Genomic DNA, 22,967 nt, shown 5'->3' on the forward strand with positions numbered 1-22,967 from the left:
AGTAGCTTTACTTAAAAAATTAAATAAATTTAAAAATTTTTCAAATATATTTGTTTTATTATACATGTATATTATAAAATCGATTGGCGTATTTTAGTTAAAGAATATTTATGTTACGCCAATTAAATAATTATCAATTTTTTATTGTTATTAAACATATTGTAATTGTCAATTAAATGTAACATTAATAATATTTAATTTATTTTTATCACAATCATATTTATTATTCAAGCGAGAAAAGTTTTATTTTATTTCGTTTGTGTGTAAATTCGATGAAAATATTCTCAATCCTATTTCATATTTTACTTGTCATTCGTTCGAATAGCGATCTAATTTATTAAAAGTTGCTCTTTACTTGGATTATATATTTCTTTTTACCCGCTTTGTTCACTAAAGATTTTTTCTTTGTCACAACACAAGCAGATTATCGATAAACATATTTCGAATAAAGATAAGCCTTTCAGAAAAGTGAAGTACTCTTTTAACTATAAACACTACATTTTCATCACTTTATCCTCTTTATTTATTATTCATAAGAATTCCGGAAGAGTTTTTTTGGCTTACACATTATCTTCATATTAAATTAAAATTAAATTTCGATTATAAATAACTATTTTTCCATTAAACTCCTCTCGAAATATTTAATTAGATTTATTAAATAATGTAAACTACTTTTTCTGATATGAATTTTTCTTTAAAAAGATTAGGAAATTTAATTAATATACATACATTTAGCTAAATCCGATAATTACAAACTTTTTAATTATAACGAGGAGTACATATCAAGCAATAAAAGGAATAGTTTATACAAGAATGAATAGAGTAATATTATTTATTTTTTCATATAAACTGCTTATAAGTAAACTAAATATTAAATTAATAATTATTTCGAGTCGGGAAAAAGTAATAAATCTGATCATTTTGTTTTTTTTTTATCTGTAATTTATGTGACATTTTCGTAACTTTCGTTATAAAAATGTAAAATAACTCGTAAAAATCATAATCAGAAAATTTAATATATTTATTTTTCAAAATTTAACTTTTTATTCTTTTACCGTCTTTATTTTAATTGTACTTTTTGTTCATCCTTTCGATGCTTGAACGTTGAGAGCTCTTTATCATTTTACCATGCTCTGTTTTATTTTCTTATCTTAAGAGATTTTTAAAGATAAAATAAGTGTGTGTTAAATCATTAACAATTTTTTTTTTTTTTTAGATTAACTGTTTACTTAGAAGTTATTACTAAGTAAACAGTTAATCTAAAAAAATCAGCTGTTAGTTTCTAATAAATGATTATCTGTGAATATATATTATTCACTTATTAATTTATACAATACAGTAATAATAATAACAATAGTAAAACTCTCCCAAGGTATTTTAAGGCGTCTATTGAAAATCTATAAGGTATATAGTCAATTGTTCTTGTAGGCCTAATCATCTCTTCCACGGTATATGACGTGGTATAACATCTGTGTGGGATATATATTGTTACCTTCTACAAGGAGATTATTCTCAGGAGTTTTCATGGGATATATCGGGCACCGTCTCTCACCATTCGATCGCCCCATTGTGGGCCTGGCTAAACCCACGATGGGTATGGAAAATAGGCGCTCTTAGTGCCCACAGGGCGGAAAGAGATCAAAATAAAAAAAGTATATAGAAAGCAACAATACCAAATACATATCACATAGAAACTTTTTATATATAAACATATACCAACAGCGTATAGACGTAATAAAATAGTTGTTGGTCTGACGTAACACTTTTCACCTGATCAATGGAATATCATATTTATATAATTACAATAATAATAATTGATATTTTTACATGCACATATATAAATTTGCTAATGTTATACTCAAGAATATACAGTAGTTGCGAAAATATTAACATAGTTTGTGCTCAAATTGACACTTTATATGAATAAAATCATTAATTTCATATAGCTTACGGATGCTTCGTAAAGATTTAAGCAGACATTTTTAATAGATTTTAAGCATACATTATGGTTTTACGTAGAATATATTTAGTAAAATTCATGTTAGTAATGTTTACAGATGTAAATTTAGATGAGTTGTTATGTTAAAAACTCATAAAAATGATTTTTAATGCTGTAAAATTTCTAACTTGTTTTTTCATTCATTGCCTCGTACTATTTTAAAATTACTAAATTAAAAGGCTAATTAATTTTTTGAAAAATATAAATCACAAAAAATTTTCAACAAAACAAAAACATTTAAAAGAAAAGAAAGCAGAAGAAATAATTACAAACCTTTTCTTGATCGTCGAAATATAATTTAAATTTTGAAATAATAGTTTTATGGTCCATAGAACGATCGGAAGTCTCGGCGCTATAGCAAGTATATATAAATCCATTATTAATAAAATGTGGATCTAAAGCAAAACTAAGCAGCCCTCTTTCTTCTCCCGGTGCAGAACTAGTCAGTACACGATCCGTAATATTGAGAAATATATTCTTTTCTTCAGAAATATTTTCTTCGCCCTTCTCCTCGATTAGACGAATTATTCCTGCATGTTCGCCTATCAATAATCTTTTACCGAGCGGCCAAGGAATTACTGTAGTCGGATGTTTTACATTAGAAATTACTTTTTTTAAGCAAAGGCGATTATTATTAATATCATCGCTAAGAATAATTTTACAGAATATTATTAAGATTAAAATTAACGAATATTTATACGAAAACATATTTTAATAATAAATTTTAGTTGTTGATATTTCCTTTTTTTTTTCTTTTTTTGTAATTTTTCCTCTTTATATAAGTTTCCGAGATGTCGCTACGAACGTAGAATGTCACGTGAGTAGAATAGCAAATACGTGTTTACTTTTCAGTTCGTAATCGTCCAATCAGAGAAGTGGTTTTTAGCCAACGGCAAATTTGAAATTTATACGGTAACGTGTTGTTATTCGTAGAGATTTATGTGATTTTTTTTGGGTATTTTTATTAGTTAAAGGTAAGAGAAGTAATTTTTGTGGAAGTTTAAGTTAATTTGAAACGTGGATATGAATATATAAAGTTCGGTTGATCGATTTTAAATGTAAATTTAAATAAAAGATTAAGTTAAGCCATATTTAAATTATATGTATTCTTGATTACAATGATTTGAATATATTTTTATTGTGTAGCTATTTAGTTATATGTTTATGCTATTCTATATGCTTAGATTTCAATAATAATAAACTTTTGAAATCTTAATACTCTAATATATTCACATATATTCACACATATATGTGAGATCTAATCCTTTGTTCTTGTGTATTTTTATCATTTTGTCTCACTCTACAATCTTTTAAGTTAGCAGAATTTCAATTGTATAAACAGTATGGTATTTGGAAAAGTGAAGAATTCATGCTCCTAATGAGACAGTTCGGACCTTGACAGAGCTGTAGATCATATTGATAGGAAGTGAAAAGTTTCAGAGATATTGCAATTTAAAGTTTGTATATGCTATATGGCTGTAGCAGATGATGATGAGCCATTGAACACTGTACATTTCTAAATTTGACAGTTATATCATCGGTAAGTTCTTTGTTGGATGATCTGATGTCACGTTTTATAGAAAAAAGAAATGTTTTCGTTGAGAGGGTGATTTTTTGATGGCCGACTTAAGAAATAATGAGAAGGCAGCAGTTGTGGCTGTTTTGCTAAATAACTTTTTAATCGAATGAACCCTTACCTGTATCATTTTATTCTATATTGGGTCTTCAATAATTTGAGTTTCTTGAATATATAGGCCTATATCATCAGGAAGATGTAAAGAGGGCCAAATATCAGTTTTAATCAAATTTTGAATAAATTCATGAAGATAGTTTGTCTCTGAGAAAAAGCTTAATATTTCAATATTGGCCAAATTATCCAATATAATTGTGCAGTTACATGTTTTATTAATTTGTTGTTCCTTAATCTGTTTGCTATTACAGCAACCACAGCAAGAGTGAATTGATAGTTTCTATAAGAGAAATGTACTTGTTTTATGGAAGCTGCCATGTTAATCTGTTGAATATTCATCAGTCTTTCTGGTAGTTGAGACTGTTGAGCTCAGTGGTGAATCATTGCTGACATTACAGGCTTCAATGGACAACTCAATGGTCTATTTAGAAACATTGTTTTCTCANTTGTTAGAAATCAATATGATCTTAACTTTATCTGAAATTTAATTTATTTTAAAATAATTTTGAAGAAAGTTGAAAATTTTATTTATGAAATAATAATATATTTCAAAATAAAATTATAATGTATAAGTTTAGATAAATTTAATTTTTATTAATTATTTATTTATTTGTTTACTAGGTATCAGAAACAAAATATATCTAAAGTTTCTCAGAAAAAAGTACAGATTTCTAAGTGTGTTGATAAGCCATTAAAAGAAATTGGTAATGAAAAAAAGATTGAGGAAAATGATAAAACTCGAAAAAGAAAATTTTCTACTACTGCAGATACAAAACAAGATAACAAAGATGATAAAGAAAATACTCTCTCGGATACAGAAAGCAGTACTGCTTTGTTTGATAGTCCTGTTCCACGTAAACTACGCTGTAGAGATTCTTTTACTATTTGTGAAGGCCCTTCACCAATGATACTGAAAACTAATCAAAGAGAGCTATCAGGAGAATCAATCATACAGTCTAACAAAACCAATTTATCAACTTCTGCATGTAATCATTCAGGAAGAAAACGCAGACGATCAAGTACAGTTTTAACTACAACAGAAAATGAAATTGTTGATAAAAAACAAAAATTACTTAATGACACTCCAGAAACTGTTATTGAGAATAAAACTGATCAAAAACCAGAAGATTTAGCAGAAACATGCAATCAGAAAAATGATTCATCTAAACAAAACAAACCACCAAAACCTGGTAGTGGAGCTGCTACAATGGTTAAAGCATTAAATGATGACCAGAATGAAACAGAAAAAATAATTTCTGCTGAAGGAGAATTAAGCAGAAAGTAAGTAAAGAAGAAATTATTGTAGCATACAAAAATTATTAAAATAATTTAATTTTTAATTTAACTAAACATTTAGTATATAATTATATGTACTTGTTTTATGGAAGCTGCCATGTTAATCTGTTGAATATTCATCAGTCTTTCTGGTAGTTGAGACTGTTGAGCTCAGTGGTGAATCATTGCTGACATTACAGGCTTCAATGGACAACTCAATGGTCTATTTAGAAACATTGTTTTCTCACCATTGAGCCACTCGTTGAATATAGAAATGTACCTTCTGCGGTACTTGCACCAATTAGTCAGTAGCACAAATCTTGCAGCAACCAACCAACAAATTGCAATAGTTGACTAACAAACAGAATTTCAAAGATTGGAAATACATTGATAAAATATGCTGAGTAATTATTTAACAGCATTGGTAGTGGAAAATAAACTTCAAATTGATTTTTTTAGGAGTGACCAAATCTTATCATGATAGGAGCCACATATTACGTATTGGAAATATGTGAAAGCCACATTCCCTATTGAAATGTTATACATAATTATATACCATTAATTAAATGTATAGATAATTAAAATACTATAGTTATCACTGTTATTAGGTTGCAGTTTGAAAGATTTTAGACCTATAAATTTCCGCTGTTGTCTGCCTGTCTTTCCTTAATCTTGAGAACAGAGTTATATAGATAAAAGATGAGACCAGATATGAAAACTTTAGGAGCAGGAGGCCCCAATTAACTATATACGAACTTCCAATGCAAACCAAAAGTTGTTATTTCAATTCAAAAATTTTCCCTGAAAGATGTTAGATAAATGAACAGCATGACTATTGTTTAAAGGAAAAATATAATGTACAAAGGCAAGCTACTACTAATTTGAGGTGGAAAGCATATATTTTAAATTAAATCAATGAAAAATATGATTAAAAATTGCATTCCGACATTGTGATGTTATAATAAATAATTGCTCATGTTAGTTCAAGAATATGAATGTTTGAGTATGCACCACTGGCCACTCGGCCAAGCACATGTACCAAGTGTCCGAACCTGCGGTTCCTCTTGTACGACTTAGCGTTGCCGCGGCTAGGGGGGATTCTGACTTAGAGGCGTTCAGTCATAATCCCACGGATGGTAGCTTCGCTGAATGTTTGAGTAGGTATATAAGAAAGGCTATCTAAAAAAACTTTGAGAAAATAAGAAATTAATTTATAATAATCTTTTCATTATATCTAAATATATATCAATGTTTATTCTTCATTACTAGTAAAAGATTTGAGGATTTTTAGTTGAGACACACTGTTTAAATTCAGTTCATACAAATGCATCATTTCAATTGCTGTTCAAGTTGTCAGTTACACTTAAAATCCATATGTAGTACAGGTACATAGGTTGTTCAGAAAGTTTTGTCCTACATGTTTTCTGTTGATCATAGCAAAATGAGAGTTTTACCAATCAAAACAGCATGAAAAATGGTCAGAATAAAGTTTCAATCAAGTTCCTGTTGTCAGTCTGGTACTTTCCCAGCAAGCAGTGCAAAAATACCAGAAAATAGCAGTGTGGATGAAAACTGAATATCAGACAATTATCCATTATAGCTTTTTACATAATCTCAGTAAAGATGAGTATTTTTCAGAAATGTCTTCTGTTTTGAGGGAAATTGTCCTTCCTTGAAGACCATTACACAATGATATACACAATTTAAAAGCAGTGATTTTAGTGTGGAGGTTGATGCATGCTCAGGCAGGCCAGAAAAAGCAGTGACATCAGAAAATACAAGGTCTGTTCAAAAAGTATCGGACCTTTTTTTCCCCGCGTAAACCAATGATGCGCGAGAGGCCTCCTTCGGTGGAGTTGTGGAGGGGACAGTCATGCACAGCCCTGAATTTTTTCCCGCCTGCAGGAAGTGTCAGTCGTTGGCAATTGGCCTATAAGTGAGGTCATGTAGTGCGCTCTCGTCGGATTCCACTAAGCTGGAAAATGACTGAATAACGTGAGCAGCAATATTATATCAAATTTTGCCAAAAACCTTGGCGATACCCAAGCATAAACCATTCGCAAGATTCAGCAGGCTTTCGGGGATGTTCCTCGAGGCCAAAAAAAGTGCTGCAACACTGTACATTTCTAAATTTGACAGTTATATCATCGGTAAGTTCTTTGTTGGATGATCTGATGTCACGTTTTATAGAAAAAAGAAATGTTTTCGTTGAGAGGGTGATTTTTTGATGGCCGACTTAAGAAATAATGAGAAGGCAGCAGTTGTGGCTGTTTTGCTAAATAACTTTTTAATCGAATGAACCCTTACCTGTATCATTTTATTCTATATTGGGTCTTCAATAATTTGAGTTTCTTGAATATATAGGCCTATATCATCAGGAAGATGTAAAGAGGGCCAAATATCAGTTTTAATCAAATTTTGAATAAATTCATGAAGATAGTTTGTCTCTGAGAAAAAGCTTAATATTTCAATATTGGCCAAATTATCCAATATAATTGTGCAGTTACATGTTTTATTAATTTGTTGTTCCTTAATCTGTTTGCTATTACAGCAACCACAGCAAGAGTGAATTGATAGTTTCTATAAGAGAAANATCAAAATCAATAAATTTATTTTTGTCGACAAAAGGTCCGATACTTTTTGAACACACCTCGTATAGCTACTGTAGAGAAACTTCTCAGTGAAAACAGGCAAATCACCTACCAGCAGATTCAGGAACCATTGAATATTAATGCATCAACTGTTCGTGACATTCTGTCCAACCAGAAGAAAGAAGTTTGTGAAGTTTGCTTTGGGTGCCCCATTCACTGATGGAGGAGCAGAAAAACAACATGGTAGAATGGTGTTAAAAAATGATTAAACAGTTTGAATCAAGGATGTTAGCAACATTATAATGGGTGCTGAGACCTGGCTGTATTATTATGATGTGCCAACAAAATTTCAGAGCAAAGTTTGGTTCTTTGAAGATAAAGCAACTCCAGTAGAAGTCCAAAAATTGCATTCAACAAAGAAATGAATGATTGCTGCATTCTTTGCAAAACACAGTATTGTGGAGAGGGTTGTACTAGAAAAACAGCATACAGTCACTAGTTTCTGGTACACCCAAACATGTTTGCCAAAAGTCGTTCAATAATTGAGGAACATTTGACCATGATTCCAGCTCAACACATGGCTCCTGTACCATGATAATGCTCCGTAGCACAGATTAAAAAGATACAATCACCTATTTGATCAAGTCTGGACTTACTGTTTTGGATTATCCTCTGTACATTCCAGGTACCGTGACTTTGGCTTATTTCAAAAAATCAGAAAATGTCTCAAAGGAAGGCATTTTTCAGCAATGATGAGCTTCTGGCAGTGGGATCAAGAGTATGCTGATCTCCCAGAAGAAAAGTGGAAGGCCTGGTTTGATGACTGGTTTTGGCATATGACAAGATGCATTGAGTGTCGTGGAGAGTATTTTGAAAAACTGAAAAGTAAACCTGGAGGACAAAACTTTCTGAGTGACCCGTGTATATAATAGCAAACTTACAAAACTAATACATATGTGCAAATACAGGTACCCTCATATAACATGGTAGTTATGTTCTGAAAAAGTGTTGTGTTATGCAAATCCATGCTAAACAAAACAAAAGACTAATACAGAACATGGGGTTATGTTCCAGAAGTTAGCAAACGCATACTATTTTTTTTTTTTTTTTTTTTTGTTACTAAGAGAAATATGTTTATTAAAGCAATTGATAATTTATTTCAATCAATAATTAATTAACAATCACAATTAAAAATACTGTATTACACATTAATATTATTTTTAGTTAAACCAGGATGTTTTAAGTATCATTGTCATCTTGGCTTTTTTTATTGATCTTGATCAGAAGTATCAACAACATTCCATATTTTTTATTTTTTGTCATACAAATTTTTATGGATGATGAAATAAAAATATGTTATTAATCAAAAATTTGTTCTAGCAAGTTGCATTGAAAGGTGCTATTTGCTGTAAGATAACATTCATCCATCTGGACTAGTGATGTGCCAGATCATTAAAAATGTATATCTGCGGATACGGATACGGATCATTAGTGTCTAGATCCGCGGGTACGGATACAGATCTCTACTTTCGTATTCAGTCGGCGCCGGTACGTGTGACCTCGGACCGATAGTTGACGCTTTGTGTTAATAACGCGACCTGTTTTGACTTGCACTGCACGTGTTTTTATTTATAGTGTGAAAATGTGCTAAATTAGAATTCACCACAAAGGCAGACAGGATAAAGTAACAAAAGTTGATATAATTTTCCAATTAAGCTATTTCGCGTCTTTATAGTGTGAAAGTGTGATAAATTAGAATTCACCACAAAGGCAGACAGGATAAAGTAACAAAAGTTGATATAATTTTCCAATTAAGCTATTTTGCGTCTTTATACAAATTTTATTTCGGGGGATTCCAACTTCATAGTACAAACAGTAGCATGCGAAATTACAGCGATAATAATAGTTTGCTGTACCCAAAGCTTGTGTACAATACAGATCCCGATCGCGACAATATAACCCGGAACCTTAAAACTAACCTTAAACACTAACTTAACACTAATAACAGAAAAAGGGATAGAATTAAGAAGACAGAAAAAATGGTAGATAAGATAGAAATAGGGATATCTGGGGTTTTGTCCCTTTTTTCGGCTTGTTTCTTTATGCATACTATTGGGTGGGATAACACACGTCCTTCTCCTATAACTGGCCACTTCTCTTCTACAATAATTAGGATTTTTTCCTTCCACAGTCGTCAATACGACCTTAAAACATGATCTTTTTTCTGAACTTATTTCTGAACTATCCGGTCATTGAAAATACGACTCCCAGTATTCTCACCTCGTCCGTACACTCTGCCGTCCGGTTTACGAATGACCTGCTACGTCACTTCTCTTTTTTCTCCGGCTCCTGCTTACACCTTTGCTCCTCAAATTTCTAGGAACTGCTCATCCCACCCAAGGGACAGGGAATAGATAAGAAAGTTCTAGAAGAAAATAGAACAATAGAACAAAGGGTAGAAAGAAGAAACGAAACTAAACTAAAATTAATATTTACAAAAATATAGCGTACCGCCACAATAGTTTAGTGCAGTGTTTCCCAACCTTTTTTGTGCTATGCCCCACCTAAGCCTTTCTAAAATTCTTATGTCTCCCTAACATATACAGCGGCTATACGGTTAACTTAAACTCTGGACAAGTCCATTTTCGAATTGCCCTCCTTAGCAATCCAATTGCCCCCTGTGGGGCGTGGGCCCCACGTTGGGAAACACTGGTTTGTGGCTAGTGTGACACGGGATAGCGTAGATTACGTTTGTGTTTTTGGAGAGTGTTGAGTTAAATTAAAATAAAAACAATGTCGACAAAAAAGTTTAGTAGTGTAATATGGAAATATTTTACGATAGTGAATGACGAATGTGCTATTGATACCTATCTTTAAAATTTCATACAAGTAATGAAATTCATTAAGATAAAAGATCCGTTAGAAGATCCGCTAAAAAGTAACGGATACGGATCTTTTTTTCCCTCGGATATCCGCGGATACGGATATCCAGCACATCACTAATCTGGACATTCTGCAACATGCAGTCATGGTCATTGTTACTCGGCTAAATTGTATTATACTTTGTGGTGGGGATCATATCAAACACTTGCTTCTTTAATAAACATATTTAATGTTGCTTGCATGTCTATTCATTGTCTTTTGTATACTAATGCTACTTATTGGTTATTTTTTAAACTAATTTTTTCCTTGTCAACATAAAACCCCTCTCCATACTGACAATATTTAAATTGCAAACTGCATTTTAAAACTGCATATTATTCTGATAATTCTCATAACTTTTATGCATTTTTAAAGTTTTTACTGACTCTACCCACACTATATATAAAAACACTATACTGTAATTTCAACTTAAACATACAGATGTAATTACATCAATGTGTTGGAATCATACTTCTACTGTCACTTCTTACTACACTATATTTATTACTACACAATTGTAGATAAGATTACGGAATAAATTAAATTGGAAAACTCACAAAGTTGTATCATTACAATGTGTTTACTAGTGTACATACAATGTATTTAAATTTAATTTACTTTTAACTCTTGAAAATTTTAAATCTATTCATTTTGGTGACATCTGATGTCTAATTGATTTTAAAATTTTTAAATTTTTCAACTGTGTTAATGTGAATTTGCATAAATAGAGAGATTATTGTATTTTTTCAATAAAATCCCGGGATTCAAATTAACCTTGGAGAATAAAGATGCTCTTAAAAATGAACTTTGCTCTTAAATAAACCCCAGGCTGTAAAGCATGGAAAACAAAAGTACTGCATTGTATACAGTAATATAATTTAGAGTGATGGATAAGGTGTTTAACTAAAATTCTTCTTCTTTAAACTGTCTAGGTTGGACAGCATTTTCTATTCCAAGATTTATGGAAATATTTTTTGAAATAAAATTATAAATATTGTTGAATATTGAAAATGTGGAAAGGACAATGAAGTTCCATAATTCAAGACTTTATCAACCAAAGGGTAATTAGGAAAACTGGTTCAAACTCACCATCTCTTTTGAAAACAATGGAGTTTGAACCAGAAGATAGTCAAGATCATGATTCCTACAACATCAAAGCAGACACGAATGACAATGTAATAAATAAGCGAATTGGAAGACACTAAATTGTGTCAACTATGAAAACAGAAATTATTTCAAATATAGCTGTAACCCATAAATATAATCAATAAATGTTTTGATAGTTAGGAAAATGTATGAATAATTAAAGTATTTCAATTTTTACCTGCTTGTCTCCTGTTACAATGTAATAAACTCTGTCCTTGAAAAAACCCTTTGGGATAAGTATGTTTCAAAAATCAACCCCTAGGATTTAATGACGGAAATATAATTAATTTATATAAATTATATTTAATATTTAAAATATAACAACACGTGCTATTACGTTGTGATATAAAATGTAAGCTTACATGAAATTTTATAGTTTTATGTATTAGTAATTATTTTACTTTCTTTTGTTTAGATATGGAGCCCAAAAATTGCCTTAAAGAAATATCGCAGTCTTTGAACACCAAAAACAATTCAAAAATTATGTCTTCGTGGGAAAGAAGAAAATTATATTCAAAACAAATGTGTGTGAAATTATTATTATTAGTTTAATTATAATATTGTTACATATTAATTTGCTAATGTGATTCTAATATAATTAAAATAAAAATTAGAGAGATCATTCATTAAAAGAATATTGCCTTTAGAAAAATTACCATATTTTCATGCAGATAATTTGTGGATATCTATAAAAAAAAAAAAGTCAATTTGATATCAATACAGGTTATGTAACAGAATGATGTCTGTTGATTTTGTAACTTGTCATTTATTATGAATATTTAAAATTTTTCTGTTGTCTAATGCCACTAAAAACATCTTTAGGGAACATGAAAAATTTTGTGTCTAAAACATTTTGCCATTTTTAAGTTAATAAATTTTCTTTCAATAAAATGAATAAATATTTATTTAAAAAGAAATTTCTTGAAACTTTGTTGAGCTTTTTGCATATTTCTTTTTTAATTCTCTTACAGTTAATTTCATAACTATTAATTATAAATTTTCATTTCTCCTAAACATTTTAATTTCATTAGTAGAAATTGTCAACTTTATCAGTATGTCTTTAAGTTAATGATTAGCATCAAGAAATATTTTCAATAGTAATGTAGTTTAGGAAGTACCATTTTTTCTGTTTCACTTATTTTGTAATTGTGTCTGTAATGAACTGTTAATGAAAATGAAACAATTCTTTCTAAACTGCTGATGATAAATGTCCCATGTTTAGGAAGTGTAGGGTATATATTGGTTCAGGTTATTCAAAGATTTTATTTGTATTTTAGTAGTTTTTTTAAAACTTTTTGATTATAAGCTGACAACAGCTATGTAGGAATAGTATTTGAGATGCATAAATTTTTTAACTGCTAAAAACGATCAGTGAGACTTTTTTAATCTGTATATATAAAACTGAATTTATATAACTGAATGATTTCTAAGAAACTTTGTATATATATTTAGGATAGTTCTAGTAAGGTGGATATATAGACTACTTTCCATTTCCAAAATCATTTGATTTGAAGAGTTTTGGTAGGATTATGATATTGTGACCTGAGGGTTAGCATCTCCTTGATGCCTAGTCACGACTGATACCACCATGTCTTGTTTGACATGGAAGCCGGAATGGTGAGATTTGTTTAATTCGATTATCTGCGCATGTTGCCATCCACATGCGCGGACAATCGGATTTGGAATGGAAGAGATCTGAGAGATGGTGCACCAGAATTGAATAACTCAGATGCCAGGTTAACAACCAATAACGATTTAATTTCAAAAAAACATGATATAATTTACAATTTAGTAAGACATTAAATTTAAAGGATCTATAGGCATAAGTGGTTGCAAGAAAGAGAGAGATTTTACATGAGATTCACGTGGTGATAAATACCTCAATTTTAATAGTGTTAGAAAGTGGTCTTATGCACATTGACAGGAAATGGTTGACTCATTCTTGATTGTTGTAGCAAGGATGACAACTGCCTAGACTCACAGCTACTTGCTATATTGAACTGATGAAATTGAAACAGCAGGTCAGAAGGTTATGAGAGAGTGTCACTTTTGATGCTGAGAACTTAACAGATGATTTATTCTCAGGTGTGAAAGTTGACAGTTATTCGACAAAGTTTTGTTGTCAAGACATTATGTCTGATTTAGTTGTGTTGTTAATAAGTTATGCAGTGAGTGCAGATTCTCATAATATCAATAGCAAGAATAAATTGTTCACACCTGGTTTTTGTCAGATCTTTTGCATGAAAAGGGTTTTTTCTGGAGGCCAGTAGATGTTAAATGAACTATTAAATTCAATTACAATAGGTTAATATTGTGGTCATTAATGTGGAGAAAGTGGATTAAACTGGTTAAATGAAATTAGATTATTCAGCCTGTTATTTGAACAAAATGTTTGCAGTACTGAACATATAACCAGAGCCATTTTTATCTATATCAGATGTTTGACATAACATTGATTTTGGTTAGATCTGTTGTAAATACTGTACAAGTTTCTTTTCCTTACATACATTTTAATGTATATATATTTTTATACAGGTACATTAACTTTACTTAATATGTTGTTTTTCGCAATTAAACTGGGTATCTCAGCTAGTATTCTATATATGTAAATGAGGAAGTCTGTTTGTCTGTTTGTTTGTTATACACTCCTACGTTGTTTGACCAATTGCTATGAAACTTGGCAGTTACATTTACATATTTCTAATACATTCCAGTCCAAAATATCTATTGGATTTCTGTAAATCAATTAATTTCTATCTGCATTTGATTTTCTGAGTTATGTTTACGTAGGGCCATCTATTGGCAAAAAATTAACAAAATAATGAACTAAATATAATTCTTATAAAAAAGGATATACAGTAGTTATACTCAGGATACAAAATTAATCCATTCCTAAACTGAGATCATATCATGAAAATGTTGTAAGGTGAATCATTTTTCCCCATATGATTACATGTAAAACCAAATGATCTGTTCCAACATGAAAAACACTCAAATTACAGCTAAGTAGTACATTGAAAAAAACTTAGTAAGGAAAATACTGAAAAATGTATTTTGTAGTTGTAAATGTATAAATAACCATAATAGAATAATAATTGATTTAAAAAAATGTAGTTTTATTTGCACTTTAACTTTGAGGATAGAAGACGGTGGAGGTGTAAACTGGTGGCGAAAGAGAGGGAGAAGGGAAATGATACTAAAACTTAACTTACATAACATAATGTAACAATAACTTAAAAATAACTTAACACAAATTTTTTTATCTTTTCTGTTTTATATATATTTTTTAACTTTTTATTCACTGATTTTTGCTTTTTTTCCTTCACTTCTACCAGCACTTTCACTCGGTGGAGGTTGCTTGGTAAAATATCTATCCAAAGAGGTTTGGCTTTGCCTACTTTTTAAAATGTTTCTAAAATGATTTAGGCAAATGTCATTAAAGTGAGCAGCAATACGGCCAGTCTGAACGTTTTTGGAATGCTTCTTTTTAATAAAATCAGTCACTTTCTGATAATACCTCAAGATTTCCTTTATCGAGCGAGATTTTTCCTTGACAAAGCAAACATGCAGACCGAGACTGATGAACAGAAGGAACATATGATTATGGCGGTGGCACTGCAAACTAATGTAACGTCTTATGGTAAGTTTTTGTTCGTACCGTGGAGCAAAAATATGTTTGAATTTCATGTCGTAGATAATACATGACTGCACTCTGCTTCAGCCACTCAAGCTGTGCTTCAGAAATACTAGACTTTGTACTAATAGTGCCAATATTTTGTTACTTTATCCATATATGTATCTAAAAAATATAAATATAATGTGTATAAAATTTGTATTGTGATATTTACAGTCATATTAAAATAATGATAGTTTCTGTAACTCAATTTTTTCCTGTCCTTTCCTTGAGTTGTTGAGCATCTACTGTAATACCATACTTTCTGGTGTATAAGACAACCCAATTTTTACAGTTAAAATATAGAGTTTGGGATATACTCACCGTATAAGACTACCCCGGCCCACCCTTGTATCCTATTACCGTACCTCCTTCTCTGCTTCTCAGATTTTGCACATGCGTGACTGCGCCACTTCACTGCAGTCCTCAGGAGCGAGATCTGAGAGGCAGAGAAAGAGGTATGGTAATAGGATATATACAAGGGCAGGCCAGACGGGTGAAAGATGCATGTTTTTCTGGGCACAGCGCTGCTCTATCTCTATCCATACCCCGGGCATCCTGGCCGACTGCAGCACCCGGCGTATAAGATGACCCCCCAACTCTTGAGAAGATTTTCCTTGGTTAAAAAGTCATCTTATATGCCGGAAAATACGGTATATTAATTGTCTTACATGAAAACTATAAAATAAACTTTTTTAACATTATTTAAAAACAGTCAATCAAATACAAATTTGATACTATTTATGTACATATCAGATTTTAAATATACAGTATTAGAAGGGGAAATTATATTCTCAGAATATTTTCAGAAAGTCTGAAAACAAAATAAACACTTCTTAAACTATTGATTTTAAGATAAGAATATGCAATGAATTATATGTGATATTGTTGATTTAAATCTTGTTTTAGTTCATTTAGTTAGAATATGGTTGTTAGAAATCAATATGATCTTAACTTTATCTGAAATTTAATTTATTTTAAAATAATTTTGAAGAAAGTTGAAAATTTTATTTATGAAATAATATATTTCAAAATAAAATTATAATGTATAAGTTTAGATAAATTTAATTTTTATTAATTATTTATTTATTTGTTTACTAGGTATCAGAAACAAAATATATCTAAAGTTTCTCAGAAAAAAGTACAGATTTCTAAGTGTGTTGATAAGCCATTAAAAGAAATTGGTAATGAAAAAAAGATTGAGGAAAATGATAAAACTCGAAAAAGAAAATTTTCTACTACTGCAGATACAAAACAAGATAACAAAGATGATAAAGAAAATACTCTCTCGGATACAGAAAGCAGTACTGCTTTGTTTGATAGTCCTGTTCCACGTAAACTACGCTGTAGAGATTCTTTTACTATTTGTGAAGGCCCTTCACCAATGATACTGAAAACTAATCAAAGAGAGCTATCAGGAGAATCAATCATACAGTCTAACAAAACCAATTTATCAACTTCTGCATGTAATCATTCAGGAAGAAAACGCAGACGATCAAGTACAGTTTTAACTACAACAGAAAATGAAATTGTTGATAAAAAACAAAAATTACTTAATGACACTCCAGAAACTGTTATTGAGAATAAAACTGATCAAAAACCAGAAGATTTAGCAGAAACATGCAATCAGAAAAATGATTCATCTAAACAAAACAAACCACCAAAACCTGGTAGTGGAGCTGCTACAATGGTTAAAGCATTAAATGATGACCAGAATGAAACAGAAAAAATAATTTCTGCTGAAGGAGAATTAAGCAGAAAGTAAGTAAAGAAGAAATTATTGTAGCATACAAAAATTATTAAAATAATTTAATTTTTAATTTAACTAAACATTTAGTATATAATTATATAACTAAATATAACAGCAAACAGAATTAGTAATAAAAATATAGTTAGATTACAAAAGTTTTTTGTAGCTGAAATATATAAAAATGTTTTTTCTTAGTTTGTGTTACACAAACAGTTTTCCTTTTTCATAAAAGTTCAATACTGCTAAGTCTGGAGACTCGCTTTCCATTAAAAGGTACCGAAATAATCTACCAGAATTCTACAAAAATTAGATGTAACTGGAGTTAATAGAATTTCTATTAACTGTTACCTTTGATTGATATCTTAATCTACTAGACTTAGAAAATCTTTTAACAATATGAGATACATTATGCACTCTTTATGTACCATTCTTTGTCAGAATCCCATTGCACTGGCTCCAGTCCAAAATATCTATTGGATTTCTGTAAATCAATTAATTTCTATCTGCATTTGATTTTCTGAGTTATGTTTACGTAGGACCATCTATTGGCAAAAAATTAACAAAATAATGAACTAAATATAATTCTTATAAAAAAGGATATACAGTAGTTATACTCAGGATACAAAATTAATCCATTCCTAAACTGAGATCATATCATGAAAATGTTGTAAGGTGAATCATTTTTCCCCATATGNCCATTCTTTGTCAGAATCCCATTGCACTGGCAACCCTAATATACTACACAGCAAAGTGGGTTGCTAGAAGTAACAACCCTTTGGTGACAAATATATGTAAAGCTTCATACATGTGGTCATCATATATTCAAATCTATACAGTTTATTGATTTTTGATGATTGTGGTGATGTACCAGTTTTAATCATGTGAAACAAACAAGAATTACATTTCTGGATATTTAAATTAATTAATCAAGTATAGTACAACTAAGAATTGTTGGTGAGCTACAAAAAAGAGTTGGTAGGATATGGGCTGGCTAGTTCTGATGTATATAATATTCATTTCTAATAATACTTTTTTAGATAAGTAAATACAGTTAAACTCAGTTATAATGAACATGAAGTGCGTTTGCTTATAACCATTACAATATAATGAGTAACGGTCATTCAAAGTATTATGTCATTTCCTTTTTCTAAAAATTATGATGCAGTTGACTTGTTAATATAATATATTTCCATATATAATATTGTATTAATTTTTAAAACAATCTAAGAGATATCTGTTATTGCAAACAAAATCTTGTTTTAACTTTGCAAACTTCTTTGCTTGTGCTTTTAATATTGGCCCATCAGTTGGAAATTTGACACTTTTAACTAAAAACCATACAGATATCAATGAAGTAATGCTTCATTGATAGCATATTATTTCTAAATTTTTTAATATCTGAGATGTTATTCGTCAATGTATGTAAATAGACTTCTTATTTTTCCACAATGTTGATCAAAATCACAGTTTCACAGTATTCATCAAAGATAATGAGCCAGAATTTCTGCACACATTCACATTTTTTAATCTGCATTATAATTCTCAGATAATTTCAACTTTTTCATGAATTAAGCAGATCTTTTGTTAGATGGCTTGCTTATTTTGAAAGGCCAAAAACTTTAAGATAAATATAAAAATGATCATAAAAGATAATCATTTTAATTTTAAGTGCTTACATTTAAAATAATTTTAAACATAAGCACTTTAAAAAATAGTTTTGACATTTTAGTAGATAGTTTGCTTAGGTGATAATGACTCACTCATTAACAAGAAAAATTTACTTATGTCTGTGACTCATTATATAATGCTGAATATTTACATAAAAATATATCTTCACTGAAAATAAAATGAATTTTCTTGAATAGCCATGAACTTGTTATAATATAAAGCTCATTATAACCAAGTTTGACTGTATAAGATTTTATATAAGTTCTAAAATAATCATTTATATACTACATTCAGTTATTTATGTACAATTATTTAAAAAAAGTAGAAATAACATGATGCTAATCCTCTTTTTGTCATGTTTGGTATACAGTACTTTATTTTAAAGTTTTTATAAATTACAAATATATATTTTTTGATTTATATATATATATTAATGAAATTTGTTTGAAGTTGTATTGGATTCCAATAATTCTAAGTGAATCTTTATTTATTTTAGAGAACGATTGATGAAATGGAAAAAAGAACAAAAAGAGAAAAAGTTAAAGAGGTAATTAAAAATTAACATTAGAGTAAATTCTGTCTAAAACTGGCTGAGTTTGGTTATAGTTACTGTTTCGTAGATATGGTAGATCATGCAAACCACTTTTCTACCATATTGAAACATTCTCACAGAATTGAAATTTGTATTAGCTGTAAGAATGCTCTAGTATAATGTTATTGAAACTGTGGTCTGCAAACCAGTGCTGGTCCAGGAACAATTAGTTATTGAGCTGCAATGAGATTTCACTTAAAATCTCAGAATTTTATCTACTGCATTAATATTACTATAATAAAAAGTCACTGACTGACTATATATATATATATACAGGAATCAACTGCCAGTTTTCACGGAATGATTTCTCCACCTCCCAAATGCTTATAGTAATTCTGAATATCTTGTTTGAAAGATAAATGGTTTAAGTAGTGTGCAAAATTTCAGCTTTTTCAATAAAGGGGTTGCTAAAATATAATAATAATATAATATAATAGTAATAAAAATTATGATATAAATATAATAAATATAAGCAGTTGAAAAGTATAAAAATTGCCAAAAAAGCCTTCTTTTTCTCCTTCATTTGGCACTGCAGATGCTCTTAGGGAAAAAACTACTGGAAAAGTCAAATTTTTAACTTATTGTTATCAGTGAGATGCTCATGAAACTTCCAGGTTGACAGGGGTTCCTCAGAGAGTTATTTTACTTTTCTTGCTCAATTTTATAATAAAATTGCATCAAAATGGATTCATTTCATTCAAAATGTTATCCAGAATAACAAAAGCTCAAATTTAAATGAGTTAAACATTTTATAATAATTTTACTGAATGGCATGTTGAAAGTGTTTGGTTGGTGATGGCCACTGACCAAATTGTACATCATTGTTTTGGTGTAATAACATGACAATGCCAAAGCATCCCCTATGCTTCCACATTACTTGGCCGAAGGGTCAACACCGTGTCTGCAATGACTGCATCATCAGGACTGACACCACTATGTCTTATGGACAGACACGGAAACCTTGATGGCTGCTAAGTTTGTTTACGACGAGCAGTTGTGCGTAGGTGATTAGTAAGGTCTGGATTTTTGGGTGCATTTTTAGAATGGATTGGATGCTTGTTTGGGTGCTTTTTAAATGCTGTATTATTAAGACAAAAACCAACAAGAAGTATTATATTTACAAATTATATACAGTTTAACCTGCTTATAATGTCATCCATGGGACCGGCAATTTTTTGACGTTGTAACCGAGTGTCGTTGTCTGCGGGGTCATAATTTCAGTCCCATAAAAGTATCAAGTCTGTTTAAGAATCTATTTTAAAATTCATCTAATTTAATATCGTATGTATAAAAGTGCAAACTAAATATTTAAATCAACTTTATTTACATTATTATGTCTAAATTTACAACGATGTAATTAAAAATTTCAAAAATTATTTTTTATAAGAAATTTTTATTTGTCAAGTTTCGATAATGGCGGCACTTTCAGTTTTGAGAATAATGTCGAATCAAAAGGCAACAAAAAGTTAAATTAAGCATGAAACGAGAAAATTATCATCCAGGTGTTATTAATGCCTGGATGATAATTTTCTCATTTCTTGCTTATCTATCAATGGACTTGAAGTCCAATATCTTCCACTTTTAGGTTAAATTAATGTATATCAATTAAAAAGAAACAATAAAAATATTCACTTAAAAAAAGTCAGTCATTTTAGATTGTAGGCATTTTTCACCTAAAAATCATTTATCAATGTCATTTTCTAAGTCGTAGATTTTGTTCATTATTTCCGATGAAGTTTTACGAGACCTGTAGAATTTGCTAAAGTCTCTGCATACATCTGCCTTTTTTCTTCCACTTTCAACTGCTTTAATTATTTCTAATTTAAGAGTGCTTCAAATATGACGTTAAAACAGGGTTTTATGTCGTTACAAGTGGGTTTTTTAACATTATCTAGTATAGTAAAATCTTGGGACCGATAAAAATTTGACGCTATATTAGGGTTGTCATTACATCCGGTGTCATTATAATCGGGTTAAACTGTATTTTGTAACACTTTGATAAATAAAATTTATAATTTAATTTTGTAAATTTAAGAGTGCTTCAAATATGACGTTAAAACAGGGTTTTATGTCGTTACAAGTGTGTTTTTTAACATTATCTAGTATAGTAAAATCTTGGGACCGATAAAAATTTGACGCTATATTAGGGTTGTTATAATCGGGTTAAACTGTAGTTGTTTATTGCAGTCTACACACAAAGATGAGCATTGTACTTTACAATAGTAACCATTTCAATGTTCTTAAAAGTGAGGTTTTCTCATTTGGAGGATAGAATGTCTTTATATAAGGAAAAAGACCAAGACTAAGGGAACATGTTTCATTTTTACTCAGAATTCTAGTTCAGTGCAATCCAAAATATTTTTAAAATCAGGATTTTTTGATAAACTAGATCTGAGTTTGTCCAGGGCAAAACCGTCCAGTACATCAAGTGCCTGACTTAGAACATTCCACTGATTCTACATTTCAGTTCCATATTTTTAGCTTGTTGATTTTATTCACCAATAAACTTGTACGAATGCTCTGGGGTCACTATTGGATCAGCAACCAGTTTCTTGATACTGTTAACGGCCGCAGAATTGTCAAGAGGAAGTTCATTGATAAACGTATTGATTTTCTCAAAGTTCTTGCAGTAGAATACCACACTGTTTATCCAAGACCTCCAACAGGTGACCATTGGACTGGTGGTAATGGCAGCCCAGTTACGTCTTGGTACAAGTGCTCCCGACTGGGGCACTTGAGAAGAACCATTTTCATTTTTGAAATGAAGTTGTTGGCCTTGCTATATTCTACATGAATACATTCACATACTCAGTGTAGAGCATGGGCAAGAAAAGTCACATGCTTCTTGTAGTAGATGCACTTCAAATTTGAGAATGCTGACAACAGGTAAGATGCTTGATCTGTAACGACAAGCCAAACCTTTTCGTACTGGACATCATTTGGCCACAACTTGATGCAAACATCATTGAAAGCTTGGGACACTGTAATTGGGTTTGTATTTTTAAGTTGGTACATTTTGAACAACATTGATTGAACAACATTTTGAACAACATTGACTTAAAGGCTGGATTGTTTACCTTATATAAGGGTATACTTGCCTATAGAAGAGCAGTTGTTAATTAAATTTGCATAAAATGTATTATTAGCCTTCTGAGATTCTTCTCCTCTTTGAAATGAGGCCCCTATAAATGTCTGCTTGAAATTCCTCCTTTTCTATGCTTTTCCGAACTCATGTGTCACCTGATTTTTGTTTCTTGGTGTTTTACATCAACTGAAATTGCATAATTGCAAATGGAACAGCAAAGAACTTTCCATCTCTGCATATGCCTTCATCTTTAAACTTATTCGGTAAAATGTTCAGTTTAGATGCGAACAATTTTGCCATTTTCTAATGTCACCCACACCAAACAAAAGAAATTGGAACCATTGTGCTCACACGTCGGGGTAAGGTGACCTCAATACATAATTTTCTAGACTGTTCTTTTCGTAGAAAGAAAACACGTGTTGCAGATTTTCAGTAAATCTCTGTAATCCTAAGGTTTAGTTGTTTAGTCCAAAAAATTCCCCTTTACTCCCTTTTCTCTCAACAAAAGACAAGAGTAAGCTAATTATCATATTTTTTCCTCAGCATATGTAGTCCAGTGTAACAAATTTGTTTTTC

At 30.4% G+C, this 22,967-nt stretch overlaps 1 protein-coding gene across 3 annotated transcripts in view; it reads left to right on the forward strand.

Moving 5' to 3' along the window:
- The first annotated feature begins 2,820 nt into the window (after nt 1–2,820).
- Nucleotides 2,821–22,967, forward strand: part of LOC111637628 — a 38,196-nt gene continuing 18,049 nt past the window's right edge. For 2 of the 3 annotated variants that reach the window (XM_023383159.1, XM_023383161.1), the window contains exons 1-4: nt 2,835–2,973; nt 12,039–12,147; nt 16,398–17,057; nt 19,211–19,261. In XM_023383159.1, coding sequence (XP_023238927.1) covers nt 12,041–12,147; nt 16,398–17,057; nt 19,211–19,261 — 818 coding nt within the window. In that variant the 5' untranslated portion in view covers nt 2,835–2,973; nt 12,039–12,040. Of the gene's footprint in view, nt 2,974–12,038; nt 12,148–16,397; nt 17,058–19,210; nt 19,262–22,967 lie in introns of all 3 variants that reach the window. The other variant, XM_023383160.1, reaches the window with a different exon arrangement.

Source organism: Centruroides sculpturatus, unplaced genomic scaffold, assembly GCF_000671375.1.
Source record: "Centruroides sculpturatus isolate CEXI.00-Female unplaced genomic scaffold, Cexi_2.0 scaffold846, whole genome shotgun sequence".
NCBI classification, from domain to species: Eukaryota; Metazoa; Arthropoda; class Arachnida; order Scorpiones; family Buthidae; genus Centruroides; species Centruroides sculpturatus.